The 25,511-nt window shown below is 39.1% G+C and overlaps 1 protein-coding gene across 1 annotated transcript in view; it reads right to left on the minus strand.

Annotated features, from left to right (window-relative positions):
* jmjd1cb (jumonji domain containing 1Cb) overlaps positions 1 to 23,805 on the minus strand; it is a 107,750-nt gene extending 83,945 nt beyond the window's left edge. The window contains exon 1 of the mRNA XM_024298130.2: positions 23,298 to 23,805. Coding sequence (XP_024153898.1) covers positions 23,298 to 23,447 — 150 coding nt within the window. The 5' untranslated portion in view covers positions 23,448 to 23,805. The remainder of the gene's footprint in view (positions 1 to 23,297) is intronic.
* Between the last annotated feature and the right edge of the window lie 1,706 nt (positions 23,806 to 25,511).

Here is a 25,511-nt window from a genome sequence, read left to right on the forward strand (position 1 = left end):
CAGAAGCAGCTGCAACACCGTAAATACCTTTCATTTTACAGAGACTTCAGGTTAGCATGTTTTTACACCTAAAACGTCTCACATCATTAGCTTGGGTTAGGCAGCATTGTATTAAAAAAGGTAAAGACATCAGACTTATGATCACTGATAGATAAACTCACTCCTACAGTGATGATGATGGGAAATAAGGCTGCCACGATTAGTCAACTCATTGACGACTAATCGACTCTTAAAATAATTTAATAGTAGATTAGTCATTTATCTATATTATAATGGAGTCAGAGTGTAGTAAAGTTGGAAGTTATAATGGTATTCTGCTAGATCTTTGGACTATTTTGGTATTTATTAAGGTATTTTGGAGTTTAGCTAATATTTCAGCTGCATGCTAGCTATTTTATCCAACTTGGGCATTTTTCAGTTTTTTAGGCTAATTTGGCATTTAGATAATATTTTAGCTGGTTATTGGCTTCAGCGTTTTCAGCTATCAGCATTTTTAGCCATCAATTTCAGAATCCAGTTTGCAAATGACCCGATTAGTCGACTAATTGAAAAACATAATCTGTGATTAGCCGACTATTAAAATAATCGCTTGTGGCAGCTCTAATGTGAAACAAAAATCAAGAAAAAACATGGCTACTGCAGATTTGTGGTTCTTGTGCTCATTTTTTCAGGTAAGTTCTGCACTTTGTTATTTCAAGTGATCGACTGGCAACATCTGTAATTGTGTGCAACATATAAAGCACTCACAGAGCAAGTTAAATAAAGAAAACACGAGGAAATGGTCTGACCTGTAAGGCTGAACGGCAACAACAGCACAGGGAGAAAGTCGGCAGCTTCCATGATAGAGCCGCTGCTGCTAATGCAGCATTCTGCATAGACCTTCAACACCTCACAGACTGTAAGTCTGCACCACCACAAACACCTCCACCATCCCGCCTGAGAAGCTACACCACTTCCATGCCAGCTTTGAGACAGCCAAATATCACACGAAGAGAGGAAAACCACAAAAATATAACACAGGACCACTTTTTGTTCTGTTTGCTTGTTTTTCTATGCATATGACAACAAATGCTTTAAGTTTTAAATGTTAAATCACTGTGTGGTTTGACTTTCATCCACCTCTCCTCCATTAGTTTATGTTTGCATCTTGATCTATTCAAAGTCATTTTTTTTAGCTACAAAACTGAATTTTTACCTCAAAATAAATATTTCCTTAAACTCTTAAAATAAATGTTGCCAAATACATTAAAAACAAAAAACAAAGATAAGTGAAAGCATTTTTGGTAAGTGAGATCTATGAAAATGTACAAATATCAACACTAACTACAAAGTAAAACCTTCGCCTGAAACCCTATTAATTATAAACTCTATAAATAGTCCTTTTAGACATAAGGGGAGAAATGAAATATGAGCCAAAGGAATATGACCATGATGTACACAGTTCCCATCCATCTTAGCTCATCCCTGTGCTGCAAACTGAGCTCATGTTAGAATTCACTTTCTCCCTTTGGCCTCACAGAGGACATTGTTGTCCTCCAACAGTTGTGTGCTTGTCGTGAAAAGTGACGCACATTTACAGCTATCTCAGTTCCAGCTCTACATCCACCCTACAAAAATAAAAGCGACTGCAGCTGTTTGAGTACAAACTGTTGACTGATGTTGCAATCACATGGAACAGCGTACATATGTCCCAGCATTTCTTTGAGAAGCAGACAGAGTTTTCTGGATCCTGGCCACCGGTTGGGATTTTTTGGCACCAACTTCACATGTTAGCTGACTGACAGAAGACGCTCCACGCTAATGATTATGAACTGTTGTGTATTAACTCAGGTGTTCCAAGTTCAAGTGCATTCAAAACTGAACACACTTTATGTTGAGAGTGCACAAAACTGGACAGAGCTTTTGAATTACAATGCTTTGACAGCTTGCAAACTATGTTTTTGTTATACTACAAATGAAACTGGTTGATGATAGCTTTGAATGTTGTAGTTTGATTTGTTTTAATCTGACTCGGGGAATAGTTTTTACTGTGCAGACCGATGGATCTCCAGATTTAGTCATTGGAAGTGGCAAAAAGGGGTAATGAATGAGACATCACTGGCTGGTAGCTACCTAGCATGTCACCATATTGAATGAAAACTATTTTGAGAAAACTCCGACGGAAGCAGTGTTAAATTCCTATCAGCCTGTTGGGTGTTTTTTGTTTTTTAATTGAGGTATGGGTCAGAGTTTGTGTTTCCTGCCAGGAAGCTGACATCACAAAAATGTAATCCCTTCCAAAGCAACAAAGCTTCACCCTTTTAGCACCAATGTTAGAATGTAATTTCCATTTTCTTTGGTTCATTAGAAGCAAAACAATAATGTGGACTATGAGTGAATTGATCCATTGATGCTCATTGATCTTTTCGGTTAGCAATTCACTTAGGGGTTAGACCCAAGCTTTTTTTTAAACTTTTTTAAACAGTTAAATGCAGTATTGTGTCAACTTTTCCATCCAATACAGCAGGGGTGTCAAATTTAATCGCACAGGGGGCCAAAATCCAAAACACACCTTAGGTCGTGGGGCGAACAGGATGAACATTTATTGAACACTCTAAAACTACATTTTTAAAACTTTAAAACTTCAACTTTTTAGCATAATTATGAAATAGATAAATAGCATTACCTGTGATAATGCTGGTCTGAATGCTGTAAGCTGAATTTGGCCGCTGAAGATGCTGAAATTGATAGCTAAAAACGCTAAAGCTGATAGCCAGCTAAAATAGATCGTTAGTGTTCAGTAAATTTTGATACCGTTCAGCCAGCGACCCAAGATGTGTTTTCAATTTTGACCCCTTGTGCGATTGAATTTGACACCCCTGATCTAGAATAATAATACATTTATCTGTCATTTTCCATTTTAAAACAGAAATTTGGTTAGTTATGAAAAACTGTTTCACCCTATTAGTGATCATAAAGAAACAGAAAAGTATTTTCCGCCTAAAAAAAACAATAGATTTAAAAGAAAGAATGCATGTGAGGAGTCAATACTGAAAATTTGATGCAACTGATTGATGTTTTCAACTTCTTTACCATACTGTAGGTATCGAGAGATGGATCAATGTATAGATGAGTTATAAAACGAGCATCACGCCCCTCTCTCCATTCTCCTCGAGCTCTCTGGAAGATGTGAAATACTAGAGAAAGGTGACACACTGTCCTCCACCAGCCTCAACACAACCTCAGCTGCATTCCTGTACTGCCAAAGTCAGCAGAGCTGGACAAAAATCCTCTGCAAGCTCCTTTCCTGTCTCCCAGCCCCCCTGCTGTGATTCACTTCACTTCTTCAGGAAAAGGAAAGAAAACTTTAAATGACGAATGATCTGAACCGATTGTGACAGCGATGTAGAATAAGGAAAAGGAGGGAGAAAGTGTAGCATGGAGAGGGTAAACTTGTGTCCTGTGAGTGTTTGAGGTAGAAATGCTTGTGTGCAAGTCACTGGCAGTGTTACAGACATCTGCTGTGGAGGTCATGTTACAGGCTGTGTGGAACCAATCAATGGAGCCAGCAGCAGAACACCCTCCCTCCTTCATCGGCTGCACTGGGACTGGTAATTCACTCTCTCCATTTCTCTCTCACACACAGCCAGCATTCACAGGCCAAGTGTGATCGTGCACACACACACACACACACACACAGACTTATCATTCATACAACAACTGCTCCAAACACACTCCCACCTTTTGCACAATAGCATACTTTCAAGCCATTACATTTACTATCAAATCCAATTACACAAGCAAGTACACTCACACAAACAACAAACGGATGTGCACTTGAAAGCCACCAAGCAAGCGCAGCACGAGCAGACACACACGTGTGGAGAGAGAACCTTGCCCTACATTCTCAAGGAATAATCTCATGTTACATCTCCACTCACTGGCCTCCGTAAACGCTGCATGTAAGTCACTCAGGCCAGCATGTGCAGTCCTGCAGGGACGATGCCCAGGAAAAGATTTCTCACAAACTACAGTCCTTACACCTTAGACAGCCAGATTATCATGCATCGTGTTTATGTCTGTGAAAAACAACCTTTAGTGGCACTTCTCTCCTGTTCTGAGCGCTGCACTCTTGATAAGTTCTGCAGTCTGAGAGGGACCTCAATCTGTTCCAGATGTTCTGTTTTTGGTGTAAGAGTAACTGAAACTTGCTTTGTTCACATGCACACCGCATTCCAAATAAAGAGCTTCATCGGCATGGATGCAATACTCTGATTTTCTTGGTTATGTTCTGATTAAAACACTACCAGGAACAGACGATACACTGAAGTCATTTCCATCAACATTCCTCCCAGCATCCCTAGAAAATGGCCATTGCTATAGATCTTCAAGGCTTCTTTTGAAACATACTTTTTAGATTCAAACAGTTGCTCAGTTTCTCCATGGCAGGAGTGTCAAACTCAATCACACAGGGGGCCAAAATCCAAAACACACCTCATGTCATGGTTCAAACAGGATGAGCATTTTTTAAACACTCCAAAGCAAAATTTTTAAAACTTTTAAACTGTAAATTTTTAACATAATTATGATTAATAAAAATCAGGAATATTATTCCAGAATAAATCAACTTAAACATTAAATAACTTTCAATATTTTACTCTCCATAAAACATATTTTATCAAAATTATACAGGTTAGAAATAAGCGCAAGATAATATTGGGCCATTAATAACAATAAAATGTTTGGGAGGGCCGGATCCGGCCCCTGGGCCTTGACTTTGACACATGTGCTCTATAGAAATTGGCCAGAGAAGCTTGTCAGACAATAATTCACAACCAGATTTAGCAGAAGAGTTCACGGTTTACAGACACAATGTCATTCAGGAACTCTATTATCTGACACAACTGAGTCCGAAAAAAACCTCAGAAAAAAAACTTGATTACTCCTGTGCTTTACCATTACTGCAAGTCAATGAAAAGAGTCAATATGGAAAATATTCCAAATCCCAGATGTGTTTTCCCAAACAGGGTTGACCTTTTTTCCAGATAAAAGCACTTTTTCTGTGGCTCTTATTTGGAATATGAGTGTTTGGGATGAAAATGGAATACAAGTCTGTGTGAACTTGGTAATCTTCATATAATTAGCACACACTCCAGTGTGATTATCTATGGAATCTCTGTGTGTGCATGAACAGGAAAGTCAGTGACAAATTGTGTTTGTGGGCACTCCAAAGATCCAATATCGTGTTTGTTTAATTTCAAACGATTATACTACAAATATTAATTTGACCTATTGTCTCCAGTTGTCTCCAAAGAGCTGTTGACATGTTTTGTAGCGTAATCAGATTTGTTAGACTTTTTTCAAAACTTAAATCCTTTACATCCCAAACATGTTTCCTGGCAACAAAGACGGTTGCTACATTGGATGCAGAAATGAGAAAGACTTTCAGACTCTGCCTGAACCACAAAAGCAGTGTTTCTTCTGAATGTTTGCTTTTTATTATATAAAGAAAGATGTAAAAACATGAGTGGATTCCTAGAAATACAGTATTCTAGACATATGTGAAAGCACCATTTAAGGGATGTTGAGTGAGCTCGTGTTGTTGTGGGTTTGGATTGCCAATTGTTCCATCAATCCGCCTGAAGTTCTTGAGTTAATCGTGCATCTCTAAAGCAGCAAAATTAAATCAAAACCCAGCTTCTTCCAAATTCCAAATTTGGAAAATCTGCCAGGACAGTCAGTGGACTGATAATTTCCCCTTTTAAAACATGAGAGCAAAAGCTGTGTTCCATCTACAGTCACTTGTGTTAAAACAGTTTCCAGGTTCCAGCTTTCAGTGTTTTTGTATTGACTTACAGTCATAGCCGTTTGCATTTTGCCTATTTGCAATAACTTGTACAAGTATATGCAAGTGGTAACTTTGTAAAGTTATTAGGTAATCCAAACTTTTCAAATGTGACAAACGGGAAGGAGGAAAACTTGAGCAGCTCTTCTTCCTGTTTTTCACGATTATCATGGCAGCTGTGCCTCCAGATCAGCTGCAACAGTGTGCTGGTGCAATGTCAACACAAACTTTGGACTTCACACGCTTCATCACTGCACATGCTGTCAGACACAAATGCACACACACGCAACAACCTGACAGTGCACATTTCAGCATGTTTTCAAATGTTCCAAACCATGCTTTCAAATTATTTGACATTCGTTACAAGAAAAGTTCCGTCTATATTTCCAGCCAGCCATCAGTGTGTTCAGAGACTCTGACCAATGTAAAGCAAGGGTTTAAATATTATAGTTTGACCATAAATCAAGAAATACACTCAGCTTAAGGCGAGTCAAAACCTTTTAAAATAAAACATTGATTTCCAAAAGAAACGTCCTCAAATGAGACGTTTTTTTCAGAGACACGTTCCTCAACAAAGCCACGGTCCTGCTTCTTTCCAGTCACCAGTTTTAGTGCCATGTTTGACTCCACTACTAAACCACGCCTTACAACTCAGCTGTGTTTGAAAACACCAGACTTTACAGAGTTCAGACACACCCAAGACATTTCTGTTTGAATGTTTTATACTGCAGTGAACTCCCAACTCTACTGCACACATTTTATTAGAACACAGCTGGACATCTGACTATTTCCATGAAAGAGTAATGGAGCTTAAACATGAAGTGTAATGCACAGGGTGCTGAGCTGAAGCTTGACTGAACAAGAGGCAAGGCAAAAAGTTCTCATCACTTCTATACCTGCCTCTCCCCCAATTAGGGCCATGCAGCTGGAAAGGCAACGTACACTTATGGATCAACATACTCAATACATTTCAGAAATGAAAACAAAAACGTCCCATCAATCCCTCTAACCCAGTGATGTCAAACTCAATCACATAAGGCGGCAAAATCCAAAACACACTTTAGGTCGTGGGCCGAACAGGATAAACATTTATTGAACACTCTAAAACTAAACTTTTAAAACTTTAAAACTGTAACTTTTTAACATAAGTATGAATAATAAAAATGCAGGAATATTATTTCAGAATAAATCAATTTAAACCTTAAATGACTTTCAATGTTTTACCCTCCATAAAAATATATTTTGTCAAAATTATACAAGTTAAAAATAAGTGCAACATCGGGTCACTGCACCTGTACTTATAGTCTTTTCTTCTTATAACATTTCACCATACAGTCATTATTGCTCCGTCACTTGTCCAAGAAGCTTCGTCAGTTTGATGAGTGGTAAAACATTTCTATGAAGACTTTATGTCCAGGTGCCATGAATCAACTTCTAGACAAACTCTCCTAGATGTATGAATACCTTCATCAACACATTGTGCAAACAGTTCATACATCACTGTGGAGTTCATGAGTGTCTGAGCATTCCTATTGAAAAGCTGCCTGTAGTGGCTGTTATCAAAACTGTCACCACGTTCCATTCTTATTCTCTGATGCCTAATCACAGAAAGTTTGCTAGCTATTTTGGCTAATTTAGGCTTTTTTCCATTTTTTTAGGCTAATTTCGCATTTAAATAATATTTTAGCTGGCTATTACCTTCAGCATTTTCAGCTTTTAGCTTCATTGATTTCAGCTATTAGCTTCAGCATTTCTAGCTATCAATTTCAGCATCTCCAGCTGCCAAATTCAGCTTACAGCATTTACACTAGCATCATCACCGGTAATGCTATATATCTAGTTTTTAGTCAGTCTAAAGCTAATGATGGTTAAGAAGTGTGTTTTACATCTAGCTTGGGCATGACCTGATTATTCGACTAATCAGAGAAAATAATCGGTGATTAGTCGACTGGATGGCTCAGTGGGCTAGGTGAAGGGCTGACACTCAGGAGCCCTGGGTTCAATTCCAGGGTTGTCCACTGATCCCCATCCAGATTGGGTCCTTAGCCAAGACCCTTGACGCTGCTGCCTAACTGGGTCCCTGTGCCCCTCAAGTACAAGGTTGTGTCAGGAAGGGCATCCGGCGTAAAAACTCTGACAAATCACTGATGAGAAACAGTGGGTGCTGTTACGCTGTGGGGACCCTGAAAGGGATAAGCTGAAAGTTAACTACTAGTCGACTATTAAAATAATCGTTTGTGGCAGCACTACAATACAGCAGCAAGGTAGTGTATTAGTTAGCACTGTGGTTTCAGAGCATCATAGTTCTAGTTCAAATCCTGCTTGGGTTCCCTTCTGTGTGCATGTCCTCCTTGTGCATGTGTAGGTTTTCTCCAGTTTCCTCCCACAGTCAAAAAACATCTTCCGACTCTCAGAGTGAATGTTAATGTGCCTTTGTAAGGCTCCGTGAAGGTCTGGTGACTTGTCCAGCGTGTACTCCACCCTGAAGAGGCTGGAATAAGCTCCAGTAACCTCTTGATAGCAGATGTATGGATGGACTTTTCAATGACCAGCATCTTGCTTTTTCTGTCTAGCAGCCTAAAGAGATGTGTGTTGTGAAGTTGTGTTTGTTTCAAATGAATACAAGTCCTTCAACATGACGGCAGATTTTTTTAAAGTTTGATGGACTTAAAAAAAAAAGTGCTACAACATTCTGCAGTTTGAGAAATTATTCACACATGGAAACATTTTGAGCAGATACCAATCTTCACAGGGGCTTCACAGCCTAACAGCACAATGCTCGGCAAAAAGACTTCATCTGTCGAGCCATGTCAAAAAGCACTCAGTCGTTTAGGCTGGCACTAACTAGTGTTGTAGTTTGCTTTATAATATAAGCAGAAGATCCAGATTCAAGCAACAGAAAAGCACTGAATTGTTTTTTTCTGCTTTAAAACAAGCCATTTTTTATTGTTGCAGTAAAGTCAAAGCATAAATGCATTGAAATACATTTTTCTAAATATTAATACTAAAATTGCCTGAAAAACAACAGGAAGCATCTTTAGTGGGACACCTTTTACACTGCTATATAATACATTTGTAATCAGCATACCAAGAGGTTAATAAAAGACCATTAAAGTACAATGTCAGTCATGTTAATCTATAAAACATTGGGAGATCTAAACTGGAACATTTTCTCAATCTTAAGTATCAATCTTTATTTCATTTTAACGGTGTAGAGCAAGAAAAAATTAATAACTTTGGTGGTTTATATGCAATTCAAACAAAACAATGACTTCATAAAATAAAAAAATTAAGGAGCATTCCCACTTGTTTAATCCACAGCTATGTCAAACCTAGGAGAGCAAAAGACAGACTACAGAAGGTGAAAGTCAGAGAATAAAGCTTGTGGGCTTGACCCATCCTTCCCTCAGGTAACAGGAGTTAACTTGTTTAATTGCAGTTCACATTCCAGCTGACGAACGTCAAGAAGAGACTCCTTCAATCCGGGGTTGAAGCACGGTCCGTTAAACTAAAGGCATGAAGCTAAATTAAATGTTTCAAACCCTTAATAAGCTGTCATTTCAACTTGCAGATAGCTCAGTTTTTAGGAAAATAAGCATCTTTTTTGGGGGATTTATGCTAAATCAGTAACAAGACAGTAATTAAATGACAAGTCTAAAACGCAAACAAATGAACAAATGTAAAAAACAATTAAAATGTGCAAAAAAGTACATTCTTTAAGTCTTTATTGACTTCACGTTTTTATTTAATGTATGTCATGACACCATTGCCACCTTAGCTGTAAATTGCACTCCGGTCATTTTGTATTTATACCCTCGCTGTTAATATGTACAACTTCTGGTCTTCTATTTATTTATATTTATTTATATTAGACGGGACCACAGTCCCAAATTTCGTCTGTCATGTTCACGTGTTGGATGACAATAAAAGAATCTTGAATCTTGAATCTTGAATCTATTACTTAATGCTGGTAAAAGGACATTTTTAAAAAGGGGAGGGGCTGTCCAACTGTTAAGATTTATGTGAATAGTGCAAAGAGAGGAAAGGCAGTAACAAACAAACTGCACAGAAGAAAGTCATCTCTGAATGTCCCTGGACTACAGATGAACTTTACAACAGGAAACACTATTGTGTCTCCCAGCAGATTAGAGGAGCACCAGCACAGAATGAAGGGGCACAGGTTACCTCCTCTTTCACGCTCTAATGTTTCATTAGCTTTGTAACCTGCAGCAGTTATTTCAAAACTGTTTTAATTGTATTTTACTCAACCCTTAAAAACTGGTCTTCCGTTGGTCAATTCTTTGCACCAAATCACAACTTGGTGAACATAATACCCCCCCTAAAAAAAACCTTCTCTTAATAAACGTCCACATATTTATTGGCTCATTTTCCTTCTGCTGAATGTCTGAACAGACCGACATCAAATGTTCACCACATTCTCTGGATGATCGAGGAGGAAAGAAAAACGACAAATGTAAACAGCGTAAACAGTGTTCCCTCTTTTATCGAGGGAGTTTGTTCCAAAAATAACCCAGATAGGTGCAGCAGTCATCTTTATTCTTTACAACAATAACTACAGATGTTATTTCTCTCTTCTTTAGACTCTCAAAGGTCAAACCTTCATAGAAAAATGAGTCCAGTTTAATAGAATGAAGATTTGAAAATCCAAAATTGCACTTAAAAAAAATCTGCATAACAGCCATATACTGCCAAAGGAGAACCGCGTTAAGCTAAGTTCACACTGGACGCGGAGCAGAGTGCACGCAGCGTCCATTCTCTCCTGCAATTTGCACCAGACACGCATTTTTACGCAATAATCGACAGGCGCTTCTGCTAGAGATTTTGTTTTTGCCATCATGAGTAAATAAATAACCTAAAAATAAGACCCCAAGTTTCTGCTAAGAAGCAAGTAGTCAGTAGACCTACACTTCTTTAATTTATCTGTTGTTGAGACACAGAGAGAAGTGTGTGTATTGTGATTGTATCTATTTTCATCTCTACAGTTTGTTTAGATACAATAACATGATCACATTTGTCAGTCGGTGTTTTATTGAGGAAAATTTGGTTATATTTCGAAAATAGACCAGATTTTCTCATGTATCTTGATGTAACGTCCTGCCAGAATTGACGTGGATCGCTTGTTGCTCCTCCACAAAATAGACCAGACGCCTAAACGATCCTCTACACCACAGGTGTCGAACTCCAGGCCTGAAGGGCCGGTGTCCTACATGTTTTCCAACCAACCTGCCTTTCAAGCTCCTTATTGGCTAAACACACCTGATCCAGGTAATCAGCAGCAGATGAGGCAGGATTTCTGGAAAACCAGCAGGACGTCGGCCCTCGAGGACTTTCGAGTTTGACACCCCTGCTCTACACAGTGCGAGGCGTCCGTGGAGGACTGCAGCGCTCCACGTCTTGTCTGGACCACACCATAGGTTAACAAGGGCGCAGGATGGAGGCGGCCTCCGTTCCACGCCGCTTCCGCGTCCAGCGTGAAAGCAGACGTTATAGCGAGGGACCACTGTAGAGTGGAAAGACCGTCAAGTATTTTAAACTATCAGTTAGTGTACAGTTGAGTAAACAAGTATTGTTCAGTCACCGACTGAACAATACTCTCTAAAGATGAGAGGACTGTAATGATCCTGGGTTCTTGTTTTCATATTTCGTCTTTTACCATTGAGGTTCATCTATGATAAACATTATACACCTCTCAGTTTTTAAGAGACAACTTATAGTATCAATCACTGACAAATAATTTTTTACTGCTCTGTAAAAAGGTGGTCACCCAAGTACTTCCACTAAAAAAAGGCCACCATGTGCACTTTCCAACTTCATTTATCAGAGTCCTCTTTAGAACAGGCAAGATCGCCTGTACCAAACGGAAACAGTTTTTTTTTGTTTTTTTAAACAGAACTGTCAACCCCCCCATCCTCTGTTTTAGACATCATCTACAGACATTTTCACATTTATGGAGCATTAAAGCTCACTTATTGTATGTGCCGTCTACATGGTGTGCAGGGTCGCATGGGTCAGCCGGAGCTTCTCTCAGCAGACATTCAGTCAGAGGAGGGGTTCACCTTGGGCAGTTTGCCAGTCTGTTACAGAATACTGATAGAACATTTGAAAAAACATTTGCTTTATGCCAGCTATCAGCTGCAGAAAGCCCCAGCATGCTCACAAACACAATCTAACAGCACCAGTTTTAGCTGCTGGCTTTTCTTTTCTGTTGTCGTTTCTATTTAGAGACTTCTGTTACCCAAATCATAGGAAATAAGAGCACATAAACATGCATATAGACTGTAACAAAATATATTTGATTTTTACTTCATAAGCATTTGCTTGGGATTATTCAAGTAAAACTAGTTTGTCAATATTTTGGGGGAAGAAAGGTCAGAAAAGCAACAATTTAAACATGTGGTTCAGGTGTGTGTGCAACATGCAAGTGTTACATAATGCAGATAAACAAAGAGTGGACAAACTAAAGGAAGAAAAATGAAACATATGTTGATCACCACCAGTAAAAATACAGTTAACCATTGTAGACGTTTTTGTACAGATAGAATGTCAAAGACTGTAAGACATGCTTGACTTGTAAACCTCAACCTTTTTAATGAACACCATGATCAGAATAATGAAAGAATTCTCAACAAAGTCTGATTCTATTTGATCTAAATTATCTTTTAGCTGCAAGAACAATGCACTAACCAAAAGAACTGAAGCTACGGTCACACCGGGCATGTAAGGCACATTCAAGAGTGCACTATATGTGGACATGGTGATCACAATGTACCAGCAGGGAGGCACTTCCATGAATTAAAAGGGACACCAACTATACGTCACTACCAAATCCAAGTCCCCTACTGGTCAAAGTTTTACTGGTTTAACTTTCAACATGCATTCAATGGCCGCACATTTTGTAAATAAGACCGAATATGGTCATAGGAACTTGTGTTGCTAGGCTTCAACGCAACATTTTGACACAAAAAAAACACATTTACCCATGTACGTTTACGTAGACTTTTCATTTAAAGTGGCTGCTTGAACGCACGTTGTGAGGGTGGTGTGAACGTAGCTTACACACTAGTGCTGCCACAGATTATTTTAGTAGACGACTAATCACAGATTATTTTTTCCGATTAGTCGACTAATCGGATCATGCATGAAGTGGATGTAAAGCACACATCTTAACCACCATTAGCTTTAAACTAAGTTAAAACTAGATATATTCACACTAGCATTATCTGTGATAATGCTAGTGTGAATGCTGTGAGCTGAATTTGGCTGCTGAAGATGCTAGTGCTGATAGTTGAAGATGCTGAAATTGATAGCTGAAAACGCTGAAGTTTATAAGCAGCTAAAATACAAGTTAAATGCCAAATTAGCTTAAAAATTAAAACAAAAAAAGAGCCTAGACGGCTAGCATGTACTGTAGAAGAGATATTAGTTAAATTTTCAAAATAGCCTAAAAAAACAAAACAAAAAAAGCCTAAGTTAGCCAAAACAGCTAGCATGTAGCAGAAATATTAGCTAAATTCCAAAATAGCCTAAAAAACCTCAATAACTGCCAAAACAGTCCAAAAAGCTAGAAGAATGCAATATAACTTACACTACACTCTGACTCCAAATAAAATAAAGTAACAACGAATCGACTATTTTAATAGTCAATTAGTCGTCGATTAGTCAACTAATCATGGCAGCCCTTTTACACACTACTCCTGGACTGTCAAAACATTGATGCAAATGTTGAAAAAAGCAGCTGTGTGGTTGCACACTCCAAGTAATGTGTACTGTTTTAAATTATAATTATTTATACATATTTTTAAAATTCTTAAGCTTTCAGAGCTTAAATATTTAAATGTATTTTTTTTTCTTTTAAAAGCACGTTTTTTTAACAGACAATACTTAATACAATAACAGACAATTATTTTCCAACAAACACAAGCAAACGTATTGAAAATAGTGTTTGGTTGCAGAGCGGGACTGCAGATCCTCTCTGAACCCGTTCTGTCGGGTTTTCTGCCTTTGCAGAGCGGAGCTGCAGTCTGGGGCTGAAGGAGTTAAGTTCTGTGCAGTGGGTGAACTCAAAGGAACTGCTATTCACGTGGCTAAGCTACTGTTGCTATGGGAGAAAGGCCAGACGGAGCAGAAAGAAACCTCTCTCTCAAACCAAACCATTAATAAGAGTACACAGCTCTTCAATTCGCTCCCCCTCTCCTTTTCTTCATTTTTTAAATGGCATGCAGCCTTTCACAGACCCCTCTCTCCTCCCTTCATCTCTCCATCTCTCATGTCTTTCTGCGTTTCAGTAATATCAGAATGCCAGTGAGGAGTCATAAACAGCACAAGGGCACGCAGAATCTGACAGCGAGGAAGCCAAAAGAAAATACCGCCAGCCACCCAGTCCTGACAGAAAAACACAGGACTTTTCCCTCATTGGCCTTAAGCTTTTTAAACAGCAGGAAAACTCACAATCAAAACTCATCTGAGAAAGACAACGAGGTCCTGGCTGATGGAAAACACAAGAGCAGCAGCTGCATTCAACTATTTCTGGATTCAGACCTTGAAACGCATCAAATGTCCATCAATTCATGCAGATTTCTTGATGCTGATTTGAACCGGCTGGACTTAAAAAACAAATGCAGGCCAACTTGAAGGTTTGAAGAGTTCTTTTTTTATTTGTTTTCCTTGAAGTGGGACCTACCTTGTGTATGTACATACCCAATCAATGAGGAAACCGTTTTTACTTTTTTTTATAGTACAAAAGAGCAATAAGCCAACATATTAACATACCGTCAATGTGTACAAAAACCCAAAGGAATCGGAGAACAAAAAGTCCAACTGCAGTCCCAAAGAAACTGCTCACAGACATCCAAAAACTCCCTTGACAAGAAAAACATTGAAGCTCTGACAGATGCAGCCAAGCCCGGTTGCAAACTCGACACGACCCAAACTGTGAACCTCACTCACCGGACAGCCACAGTCTGATATGGATCAAGATGTTGGAGCACAGATTTTTCACAGCAGAGGGAAAAGTTTCATCTAGAGTGCCTAACAACACTGTACAACATGCAGACAACATGAGATACACACATCTGCTTTAGTTTTACCTTTTATATTAACACCAGACAACACTCGGTTTACAAAGACAACAACAAGCATAGAGGAAATCAAATTAAATGCATTTCTTTTCCAATAATATAAAACTAAATGATAGCAATTCAAATAAACAGAAGGAAAAATGGACAAACCTGCTCTACGAAGACAACATTTTCCCTGGCGGTTCCTTACTTTGTCCAGCAAAAATAAAACAAATAAAATAAAACTGCATCTAACTTGTTAGATGTGAGTTCTACATCCTTAAGTAGAACAGTGAAATTGATCAAAATTACCAGTGCAATTGTTCACATCTATGTTTAAAGAAGTTCTCCCTGTTAGTGGAGAAGATTTCATTTACCAAGAACTACTGAGTACAAAGAGGTATTATGCTGACTGTGCAACTTTGACAACAGCGATGCATCTTGTCGCCCTGTTATTAATGTTAGTGGTAATCTCAATGCGACCCCTGCTGAAAAAAGTCCCTCGGTCAAAAGCACGATGGTCTTAAAAGCATAATGCGGCTCTCCTATGCAGGAGGAGTGGAGGATGAGAACACCTTCACACATGATGATACCGACATATCTGAAATCTCTGGCTGCACTTCCATTTATAATATCATAATACAATCTTAATGCAATACTTGCTACATAATTGGGAAATCTTTGGTAGACCCTAAAAAGCTTTAAAGAAAACATGGCCTAAACATGGCTTGATTCTGTTTAGGAGATGAAACTTATTTTTGCTGCTTGCTGTTGCAATCACAGTTTTCCAGCTTCTGTTTGACTCACAAAGTTTTGGTTAAGTTTCCTTACTTGTTGTGGTCAGCAGCACCTTTGAGAATGAGAAGCACCAACTTTAGGAGAAAGGGTGTTTGTTTGGAGCAGAGAAGCGTGGATATTTTAAAAAGATTAAATTCCCCTATGTCTTTTTTTATGTTCCCAATAGTGTTTTAATTGTGATTATGATGTTTTTAACCAAAATCCTACAACCTAAATATCTTAAAAAGCATTTTTTCATGTTAATCTGAAGCCTCCATTTCCAAAATCTCCTCTGAGGGGGCGTGGCATTTGGAGCTCCGCCCCTGATCCCCCACATCTGATTATGATAGCTCTGTGTCTCTCTAGCGTAAATCTTCACCACTGCTACATAAAAGCATCCATCAATCTGGGTAATGTCCAGCCGTATGGTTCTGATCCGGATGTCAGCTGGACGAGGAAGTGAAGATCTTCATGGACAGAACTTCCTCCAAAATCCTGATTCTTTCTCCTTCCAGTTCACCAAAGACTCTTTTAGCTAATTCTCCAATGTTTATTGACTGTGATCAATACATTCAATCATTGGTTTCTCAGAGTTCTTGATAAAATAATCAAAGCTAACATCAAAATGCTCTTTCATTGATTTACAATCCTTTCCAACTGCGGTCAAATGAGCCGCCGTTCACATTTCCGTGGTCACATCAAGAAGCTCCGTGGAGTCTGGTGGAGATTTTCCAGCGTTCTCAGTCCTGCTACCGTAAGTATTGGATGAAACTCACAACAAAAATCCAGTGATGCTGATTTGACCACAGAAATGTGAACGGCGGCTCATTTGACTGCAGTCAATGTGAAGATACCATCTTCTCTTCTCCAGAACCTGAACTAGACACTAGGAACAGATGAGGGTTTAGTGCATGTGCAGCAGAGCTGTTGATGGAAAGAAGATCATTCATTCAAACAGAGTCTGTCCAAGACAGTTTGATTGATTTAAAAGGAGAAATACTCGGAAATGAAAAAACAAAATGATTTCTTATCACATTTGTTCTCTTTCAGAAGAAAAACAGACATGTTAAAAACTCTAAAAACTGGATTTTCATTGCAGGGGCTTTCTAACAGTAGGATATTAATATATCCATATTGTTTCCCCATGTTTCACAAAACCCTCCACTTTTTTGTAGGCCATGAGGATACCCAAAAATTGTTTTTGGGGTTGAAGACAACAGAAAGTATCCGAGTTAGTACCAGATTATAGAAAAGTAGAGCATGGCTGGTGCAGCTTATCCTGCTACAACTGCAGCATTTAGGATTTTTTTAAGCTTGAAACAATTTAGGTCTCCCATTTCCACAAACTAACGTTTTGTTACTTTATTTTTGGGAAACTACAGCAGCAAGTAAACATGCGTGTTAAATGTATTCCCAGAGTTATCTAGGAAGTCTGCAGAACCCTTTATGACTGCTGTATGTGGCAATGTGTCAAGAAGATTTAGTGCTGTGTGTGTGCAGGTCCGTGTGCTTCTCTGAACTGGGGGAGGGGGAAAATCCAGCCATACCATCCAGGATTCATCTTACACTCTGTATTCTGTTTGTTTTCTGGTGCCTTAGGAGACAAAGTTCCAACACATATCCAGTTACTGCGCTATCAAAACACCGTTTTACGTGGATGTCATGAAAAACTGGAGCGCAGTGCATTACTGTTCAGCATAGTTAACAACATAGTTGTGCTCATTTAAAAGCTCATTCTGGTAAAACCACGGAGTCTCAGAAAACCCTCATGACAACAAGGATGTTGAGCAAGTTCACTTCCAAACAGGACCTTTACAGGCTCTCATGAATATTTACCATCTTCATTCAGTTGGTTTAGCTTTAAGAGTGTTGTTCTCTTGTTCACGAAAGCAGTGTTTATTTAGAAAGGTGAGTAGAAAGGAAAATGAGGCAGCAGATTTGACCAGATTTTTCATTGGCACATGGTATGTTTTATGTTTTCAGAAAGTGGTGGCATAGTGTTGGCAGAGGGAGAAATATGTCCTGTGTAAGATCACAGAAGATGAAGGTGGAAAAGCCTGTCCAATGTCCACTTGGACCACAGATAAACAGGCTAATTTAAATGAATGAACAGAAAGTTTAATGGCTAATAATTATTGAGGAGGCCTTTATTTTTGTTTGGTTACACAAATCTAATTCCATGTTGCCATCAATGAACAGCATTAGTTGTAATTCAACCTCCGACAGGTTTATATACTGCTACAGATTAGGGGGCAATGCTTTAATTCTTAGAATCAAGATAGATCTGGTGACAGCTCAAACACCAACGGCAGGTCAGTGTTGTAGCTAGCTAAAACAAACCATGCGCATCCATCACTTTAGCATGAAAATGATTCTGGTTCTGCACAAAGAGCCTCATGAAAGCCCTGATCCTGCTGAAGACTTTTGACTCTGGTTAATAGCGGCGCAAACTCATAGTTGTGGCACATGACTCTATAAGAGAACTCTTCGCTAACATTCCAAACAGGAAGTACCCACTGGTCACAAGGATCCCATAGACTTCTATAGAGAAATACTAGTACTCAGCCTTTATATTTATCAGATTCTATTGTTCACATCAATTTTCTTAACATGTTCTTCCAAATTCGTTTTTTTTCCCTCCATATTTTTACTCTATTGCAAGTTATAAACAGGACAATCGGACGTCTAAAGGTAGGAGGTCTCACATCAAACATTCAAAATGTTTAAGTGACAGATTCTCTAAAGCCCGCTTTCAAGTGATAGGGTTTGGACTTCCAACAAGTTCCCTCCTGCCTGGTGAGAGTGGTTGCCATAGAAATGTCGACTCAGACACTGACCAATCACTGCTTACTGGCATGTCTGGCTCCAACATGGCGGCATCCGTATTGTGACAAAATGGACTTCATTCAGTTGGAGCCAGAAGTAAACACTCAGTCCAGTTCTCAGATATAGTCAGTTATTATAAGCAGACATGCCAGTTCCACTGAAAGCACAAACAATCTGCTGTGGTTCTACGTTTCTGTACGGCACAACCCAGACCTAATCTAAACATCATTACACAGAAAAACAGAAGGCAGGACCTGTTTTCACTTTTAAACATTTTTAAATAATAATTATAAAAAAAGTATATTTTTAATGCTAAATTTGTTATCGTCCCAACAAAAAATACTTCAACAAATTTAGGAAAAGGGCGAGTCATTGCTCTCTACAGGCGCATTGATTTTTTAAACTCATAAACAAACTCATCGTCATAAAATCATCATCCAGCCAGCTGCAGAAGAGACAAACGGTGTCATCTGTAGTCGACTAATCACACAGATCCTGCACTTTGAATGTGCTGATGATGTTGCATGATGCTGATTGTTCCACAACATTCATGGTTTTTGCCAGGTTCCAAACCACGTTAAATGCTGCTCCGCTCAAAGGACCGACCTCAGTGGGATTGTACACCATGTGGAAACCTGACGCCATATATGCTCAAGCGGACCGCTGATGGTATAACCAAGGCTTTAGTTGTATGTGAAGGCTGGTTCTTTCAATGAAACACAACAAACACAAAGCAGACTTATTAACCTGAGTCTAATCTTTAGGTTATTGAAGCCACTAAACAGTGTCCACAGAAAAAACCCAGAGCTACATCTACACCAGGTTATTTGATTTTTTTATTGTTCTAAAATAAGGAAGTAAGACCAGATCTGAATTCTTCCCTGAGCCCTACTATCCCTCTAAGCATAGAGGGATGGAAATTAGTGTCTTCAAACTCAGACGACACTACCCCCCCGATGACGTCATCCTTATTTGTCGATCATTTACATTAGTGTCGTGTGTAGCTGCCAGTGTTTGGAAAATACACAACATGGGTTTTATCATTTTAAAAAGTCATCCTTAAACAAAAGGTCATCACTTACATTTAAACGTAAACTTCTGTGTTTCAGGACACACTTTCTCCTGACTTTCTCCTCGGCGACACAGCGGGGCGCAGACCACCCTCAAAAATCCCTACACATTACCCTCACAAATACAGTTTCTAAATGCCTCTACAAATAGGGGGTAGGAAGAAGCTGGAGGGGTAGGGGAAGAATTCAGATTCAGCCTTTTGTATATGTGGTAATTTAATAACAATTTGAAGAATCACAGTTTAAAATGTTTTGATATTTTGAATGTTAAACCTTGTGTGGTGCATCATCCACTGGTTAGAAACAAGTTTAATGTTTTATGGCTAAATGTGAGGACCTGTATGCAGGTAGAGGCAAAGAGAATCAGTTACTGTCTGTCCAGCTTTGGCTTTCAGGGGAACCACTCTTTTAAAAAGAACATCTTTAGGTTTACCATTTCCTTATATATTAGCCCAGTCTTAAGGTGATAGAATAAGGAACCGCACAATAAAACTGAATACACACTGTGGACACGTAAATGTCTATTTTTCAGCATCTCTGGGAAACTGTAGCACGTCTTGCTAGAGCTCAATTAATTTGGGATCTAAATGAAAATGATATGGTTGAAGTTGCAATGTGATACACAAGCAGAAATGAACAAAAAGTCATTTTGTCTATTAAATACAATTTAGACTCTGCCACAAAGACAATGGTGTTGAAGAATGTTCATACTGAAGCAGCACAACAGTAAACATCATGAGAGCTTCTTTACACATGTACACTTGAAGATGAAAGCGGCTCTCCTGCCACGTTAACTCTCTGCCCACGTTTGTGCTCCTAACAACGCTGCTATTCAAGGCCCAGCTCCCTCTCAGTAAACTGCAGCTCTGCAATAATCATGCATGGATGGATGTGGAAGGTTCTTCCCCGGTCACAGCCATCACTTTCTGCTGATCAGCAGCACAGATGAAGCTCTCTGTCCAAAAACAAACCAGCAGCAGTGCGACTGTACACCCATGCACTGCAATGTACAACAAAGGACACAAACTGGTTGAACTATTCTCTTCACTCACTGAGAATCCAGATGAGTGTGGCCGTTTCATGCCTCCTGTGATCAGTTTTACTAGTAACCATTCAGCAGGATTCTCTGGAGAAACAGAAACTTAAAGACCTACTACAATGAAAATTCTGTTTTTTAATGTTTTTATGTTCTTGAGGCATTTTTCTGATGAATATATAAAACAAAGAGTATGCTAGGGAGAGAGACTGTAAACAAATGGATGATAGGAAATAGGAGTGCGACAACAATCCCAACCACAACTCAGAAATGTAATAAACTCATGCCGCTCTGCAGAAACTATGTCCTAGAAAACGATACAGGTGTTTAGATGGATAGATAGATCAAAAGATGATCGGAATGGGACTGAAGCAAGGTTATACAGAATCAGTTTAGGATTTAAGTTTGAGGCCTTTGAGTTTCTTAGTTTTTAATGTCAAAATTACTGTAAACGCTCTACTTTTGTTCAGTTTAAACACAACTTGTGTTTCGAACAATTCCAAACAAGTAAAAATGTTTTTTTTAATGGAAATGAAGCGTCTTCCCCATGAATCAGTTGGACGGTAAATCAAAGGAATTTGGCAGCAATACTCAGTCATGACTAACAACGGTTCAGACACACAAGAATCAGTGATGTTAGACCTGATAACACATACTAATGTGTCATATTAATGTAGCAGTAGACATTAGTGGAGCTGCAACAGTAAAGTAGGGACTTCCTTTTGTCCGTAGAACACAACAGTGAAATCTCCTAAATTTAGCTTCAATGGTTTGAACGATTTCTCCCATTTTCCATTCATCTGAAATAAAGTTATACATTCTGATTTCTTTAAACACTAAAATCAATGTAGTGACTGCGAAATGCGACATTTTAGTGTCTCCATGTGTGACCACAAACAGTGACAAAGGCCTGACAGCTTGGCTTGACACACTTCTAATCTAATCTTGAATCCTTCACCACTGTATTCACTCAGCCAGTTAAGCCCCTTACTAATGAGACTGTACCCCATTGTAAGGATTAAACCAGAACACTACTCTGCCTAAATCACATCACACACAACCACCAGTTTAACAAAGGATTTGGGAAGCAAGGACCACGCTGTTCATTAAAAATACACTTTTTACGCTGCAGTTTGGTTGTGACTAGGGCTGCCACGATTAGTCGACTACTAAAATAGTTGACGACTAATTTAATAGTCGACTAGACATTACATTATATTTTAAGGATTGCAGTAAAGTTGAACAAAGATGTGAGCGTTCAGCAACAACAAATTTACTTTTTGTTATATTCGCTTAAAAACAAAATCTTTAACATACTGTAACTTTTTAGCTGTTAACACCATCATTCCAGTAGATTGTGAAGGAAAAGCGGCTCGTCGAGCCGCTTTTCTCCTTCACAATCTACTGGAATGATGGTGTTCATGGTTGAAAACTTACAGTAAATCAAAGAACATAAACAACACCAGAAACTAATGAAGGACAGAACCTGTATGATTCATTAAAGGTTTAGTTTATTTTTAGTTGGTTTAAAGTTAATTCTGGTGAAGATGTGTGTTTTACATCCAGTTTGGCATGATTAGTCGACTAATCGGGAAAAAAAAATAATCGGGGATTAGTCAACTATTAAATGAATCGTTGGTGGCAGGTCTAGTTGGGACACTAGAATAGTTATGTTTGATCGTACATCAAAATATTAGGAAAACAATAAGTGTCTGGTGATTTCAAAGCTGTAAATCGCTGACACAAACCTGTCACTTACGTTGGCCGAGTTTCAACAACCGAAAAACAACAGATCCCAATTACATGAGACAAAGAGCAGCTGAAAGGCCAGTTTTTGGTGATTTATCTGACGATATGTGTTGATGAAGGACAAGAGAAGGTGCCAAACAACCAGGGAGAGCTGTGCTGTGGAGCATCCGCACAAGGTATCTCAGAACAAAAGAAAACTGATGATCCAGTGCAGGGCTGCGCATTTCCCACCCTGTCAACCCATTTATTTCATTATTTGCTGAAAACAGTCCCTTATTAAAAGACCTGAGCACTGCATTCAGCACGAGCCCGCCAGTGATATGACAGCATGTTCTTTCCCATGCAGACAACACTTCAGGACACCATTGTTCCGCCTGCAGCTGGACGCGTCTGATGTTTTTGCAAGAATTCCAGCACAGGTCGATGGGGTTATTATCGGACAGAGGTTCGATTATTGCCCTTAAATCCGCACATGAGGGGACGCGGGGTCGTGCTCAGGTGAAAACTGATCACCTGCAGCAGACTGTGGAGCCAGCTCGGCCTCCATCAGCTGATGAGCGGAGTGGGGCAGATGGTTCTGCCCCACATGCCTCCACAGAGCAGTTTGTCAGAACATTTTAGGAGATCCAGAGAGCTCCTGCATATGTTGACAGAGTTTAAATAAATAGCTGTCTGGACACACACACTACATGTTTGCTTTCCATAACCCCCTGCTGTTCGTCTGCCTCCCCCCGGCTCACCGACTGCTCCACAGAGAGGGGGAATTGAACCAAACTTACCCACGAAACAATGACCAAACCCCAACAAACGTAAAGCTGTCACAGGAGAAGGTTTTCCGGAGCATAATCCAACAGCAGCTAGCCAACCAGCCCAGATTCCTCCCGTTTGCTCCAGCGACAGAAACACAAATAAAGGAGGAGAAAGCGCCGTTTTCTTACCGTCAGCTCGTCGCCGTCACGGTGGTTCACAGCCCGTATGACCCCAGACCTCCACGGCCACCGGGCGAGGTTCCCCAGCTCAGGCGGCTCGTCCCCGCCGACACAGAGGAACCGCTTCCCGACCAGCTCCGGCCGAGCCTCGACTGCCATGGCCCTACGCTGGCCGACCCCCCCGTGAAAAACTTCCCAACAACGACGCCCTTACAGACCTGGTATTGGCGACATTAAAGTACAAAAAATCCAGCGGCACAAAGAAAAATTAAAAAAAGAAAGTAATTAGTTGGTAAAATGTGAAAAACCAGCCCGGGGGATTTAAACGCCGAGCAGTCTCCACCCGCTCGAGCGGCAGCCTCTTTCCTTCCAGCCTAAAAAAACGCTGGAGCCGCATCACCGCTGCCATCCATGCGCGTGCTTCTCCGCTCAATCCCGAAGCATTACCAGACCGCAGAACGACCGTATCCTTCCGCTGAACAGAACCATTTGGATCGGTGTTTTTCTCCCGTTTTCCAGCGGAACAGAATTTACTACTGTTTATTCTGGTGCTCAGTCTGAAAGTGGAACCGAGCTCCCTCGTTGTTCCCGGAGCCACGGTGGTTTCACCATCCCATACTACTTTGTTGTAGTTCTGCAGGTGTAACAACATTCTTCAGGGTATTAGCAGGCATGGAAGATGTGAATTACAATCATTTTTCCTGTCACTTTATTATAAACTGTTTAAAACCTCGATCTGATTATGTTTACATGTTTTTTATTTGTCTGGCAACAGAATAAAATGAAAGTTCTCATTTTAAACATTAGAAAGCACATTTTTATTGAACAGCATAGTTCATTGTCTAAGAAAAAAATATTTGTGCCTTAATGACTTTGAAATCCACATAGATTATCATCTAGATCTCATGTGTTAAAGTCAAGAGCTGGGGGCCGGATCCGGCCCTCCAGATCATTTCATTTTATTGTTATAATGGTCCGATGTTGTCTTGCTCTTATTTCTAACTTGTATAATTTTGACAAAATATATTTTTATGGAGAGTAAAATTGAGAAAGTTATTTAAGGTTTAAGTTGATTTATTCTGGAATTGTATTCCTTATTAGATTTTAAATTTTAAAATTTTACTCTTAGTTTTTGGAGCCTTGAATGGAAAAACTCCTAAATACATTGCTGACCTTTTAACCCTTACTCTTCAGTTTGATCCTTGAGGTTTTCAAATCAAAATCTATTATAAATTCCAAAAACCTGCTTTAAAACCAGAGAAGACGTTGCCTTTTAAGCCGTTGCTCCTCGTCTTTGGAATGAACTCCCAATGTCAGTACGACAGATAAACTCCGTTGGGTGTTTTAAAAGTCAGGTCAAGACGTTTTTATTCAAAAGAGCTTTTGGGTAATTTTATTGTTGTCTTTTATTGTGTTTTACCTTGCTTTTACTGTCTATTATGTTATTAATATGTGTATGACTGGCTGTAATTTTATTCTGTCTTCTTTGTGAAGCACTTTGTGATTTTTGTCTGAGAAAGGTGCTATAGAAATAAACATTTACTTACATATTCCTGCCGTTTTATTTTTCATAATTATCTTAAAAAGTTAAGGTTTTAAAGTTTTTAAATTGGCATTATGCTAGTTTTTTGGACTATTTTGGCATTTACTAAGATTTTTTAGAGTATTTTGGAGTTTAGCTAATACATTCTAGTTGTTTTAGCTAATTCAGGCTTTTTATTTTATTTTAGTTTTTTAGGCTATTTTTGAGTTAGGCTAGTATGTACATGCTACCTGCTTTGGCTAGTTTAATTTGTAGTTTTTGGGCTATTTTGGAGTTAGACTAATTTTTAGCTGTTTGGGCTTCTATAGGCTTTTTACAGATTTTTAAGCTATTTTGTAGCTAGTTTTTCAGCTACATGCTAGCTGTTTTGGCTACCCCAGCGTTTTTTTGTTTGTTTGTTTTTTATGCTAATTTGGCATCTAGCATTTTCCATTATCAGCTTAAGCATTTTTAGCTATCAATTTCAGCATCTTCGCCTATCAGCACAATCATCTTCAGCGGCCAAATTCAGCTCACAGCATTTACACTAGCATAATTGCAGGTAATTCTATATAACTAGTTTATAATTATGTTAAAAAGTTACATTTTTAAAAATTAAATGTTATTATGTTCAAATAAATGTTTATTCCATTCGGCCCGTGACCTAAGGTGTGTTTGGGGGTTTTGAGTTTGACAGCCAG

This window comes from Oryzias melastigma, linkage group LG19, assembly GCF_002922805.2.
Source record: "Oryzias melastigma strain HK-1 linkage group LG19, ASM292280v2, whole genome shotgun sequence".
In the NCBI taxonomy this organism is placed as follows: Eukaryota; Metazoa; Chordata; class Actinopteri; order Beloniformes; family Adrianichthyidae; genus Oryzias; species Oryzias melastigma.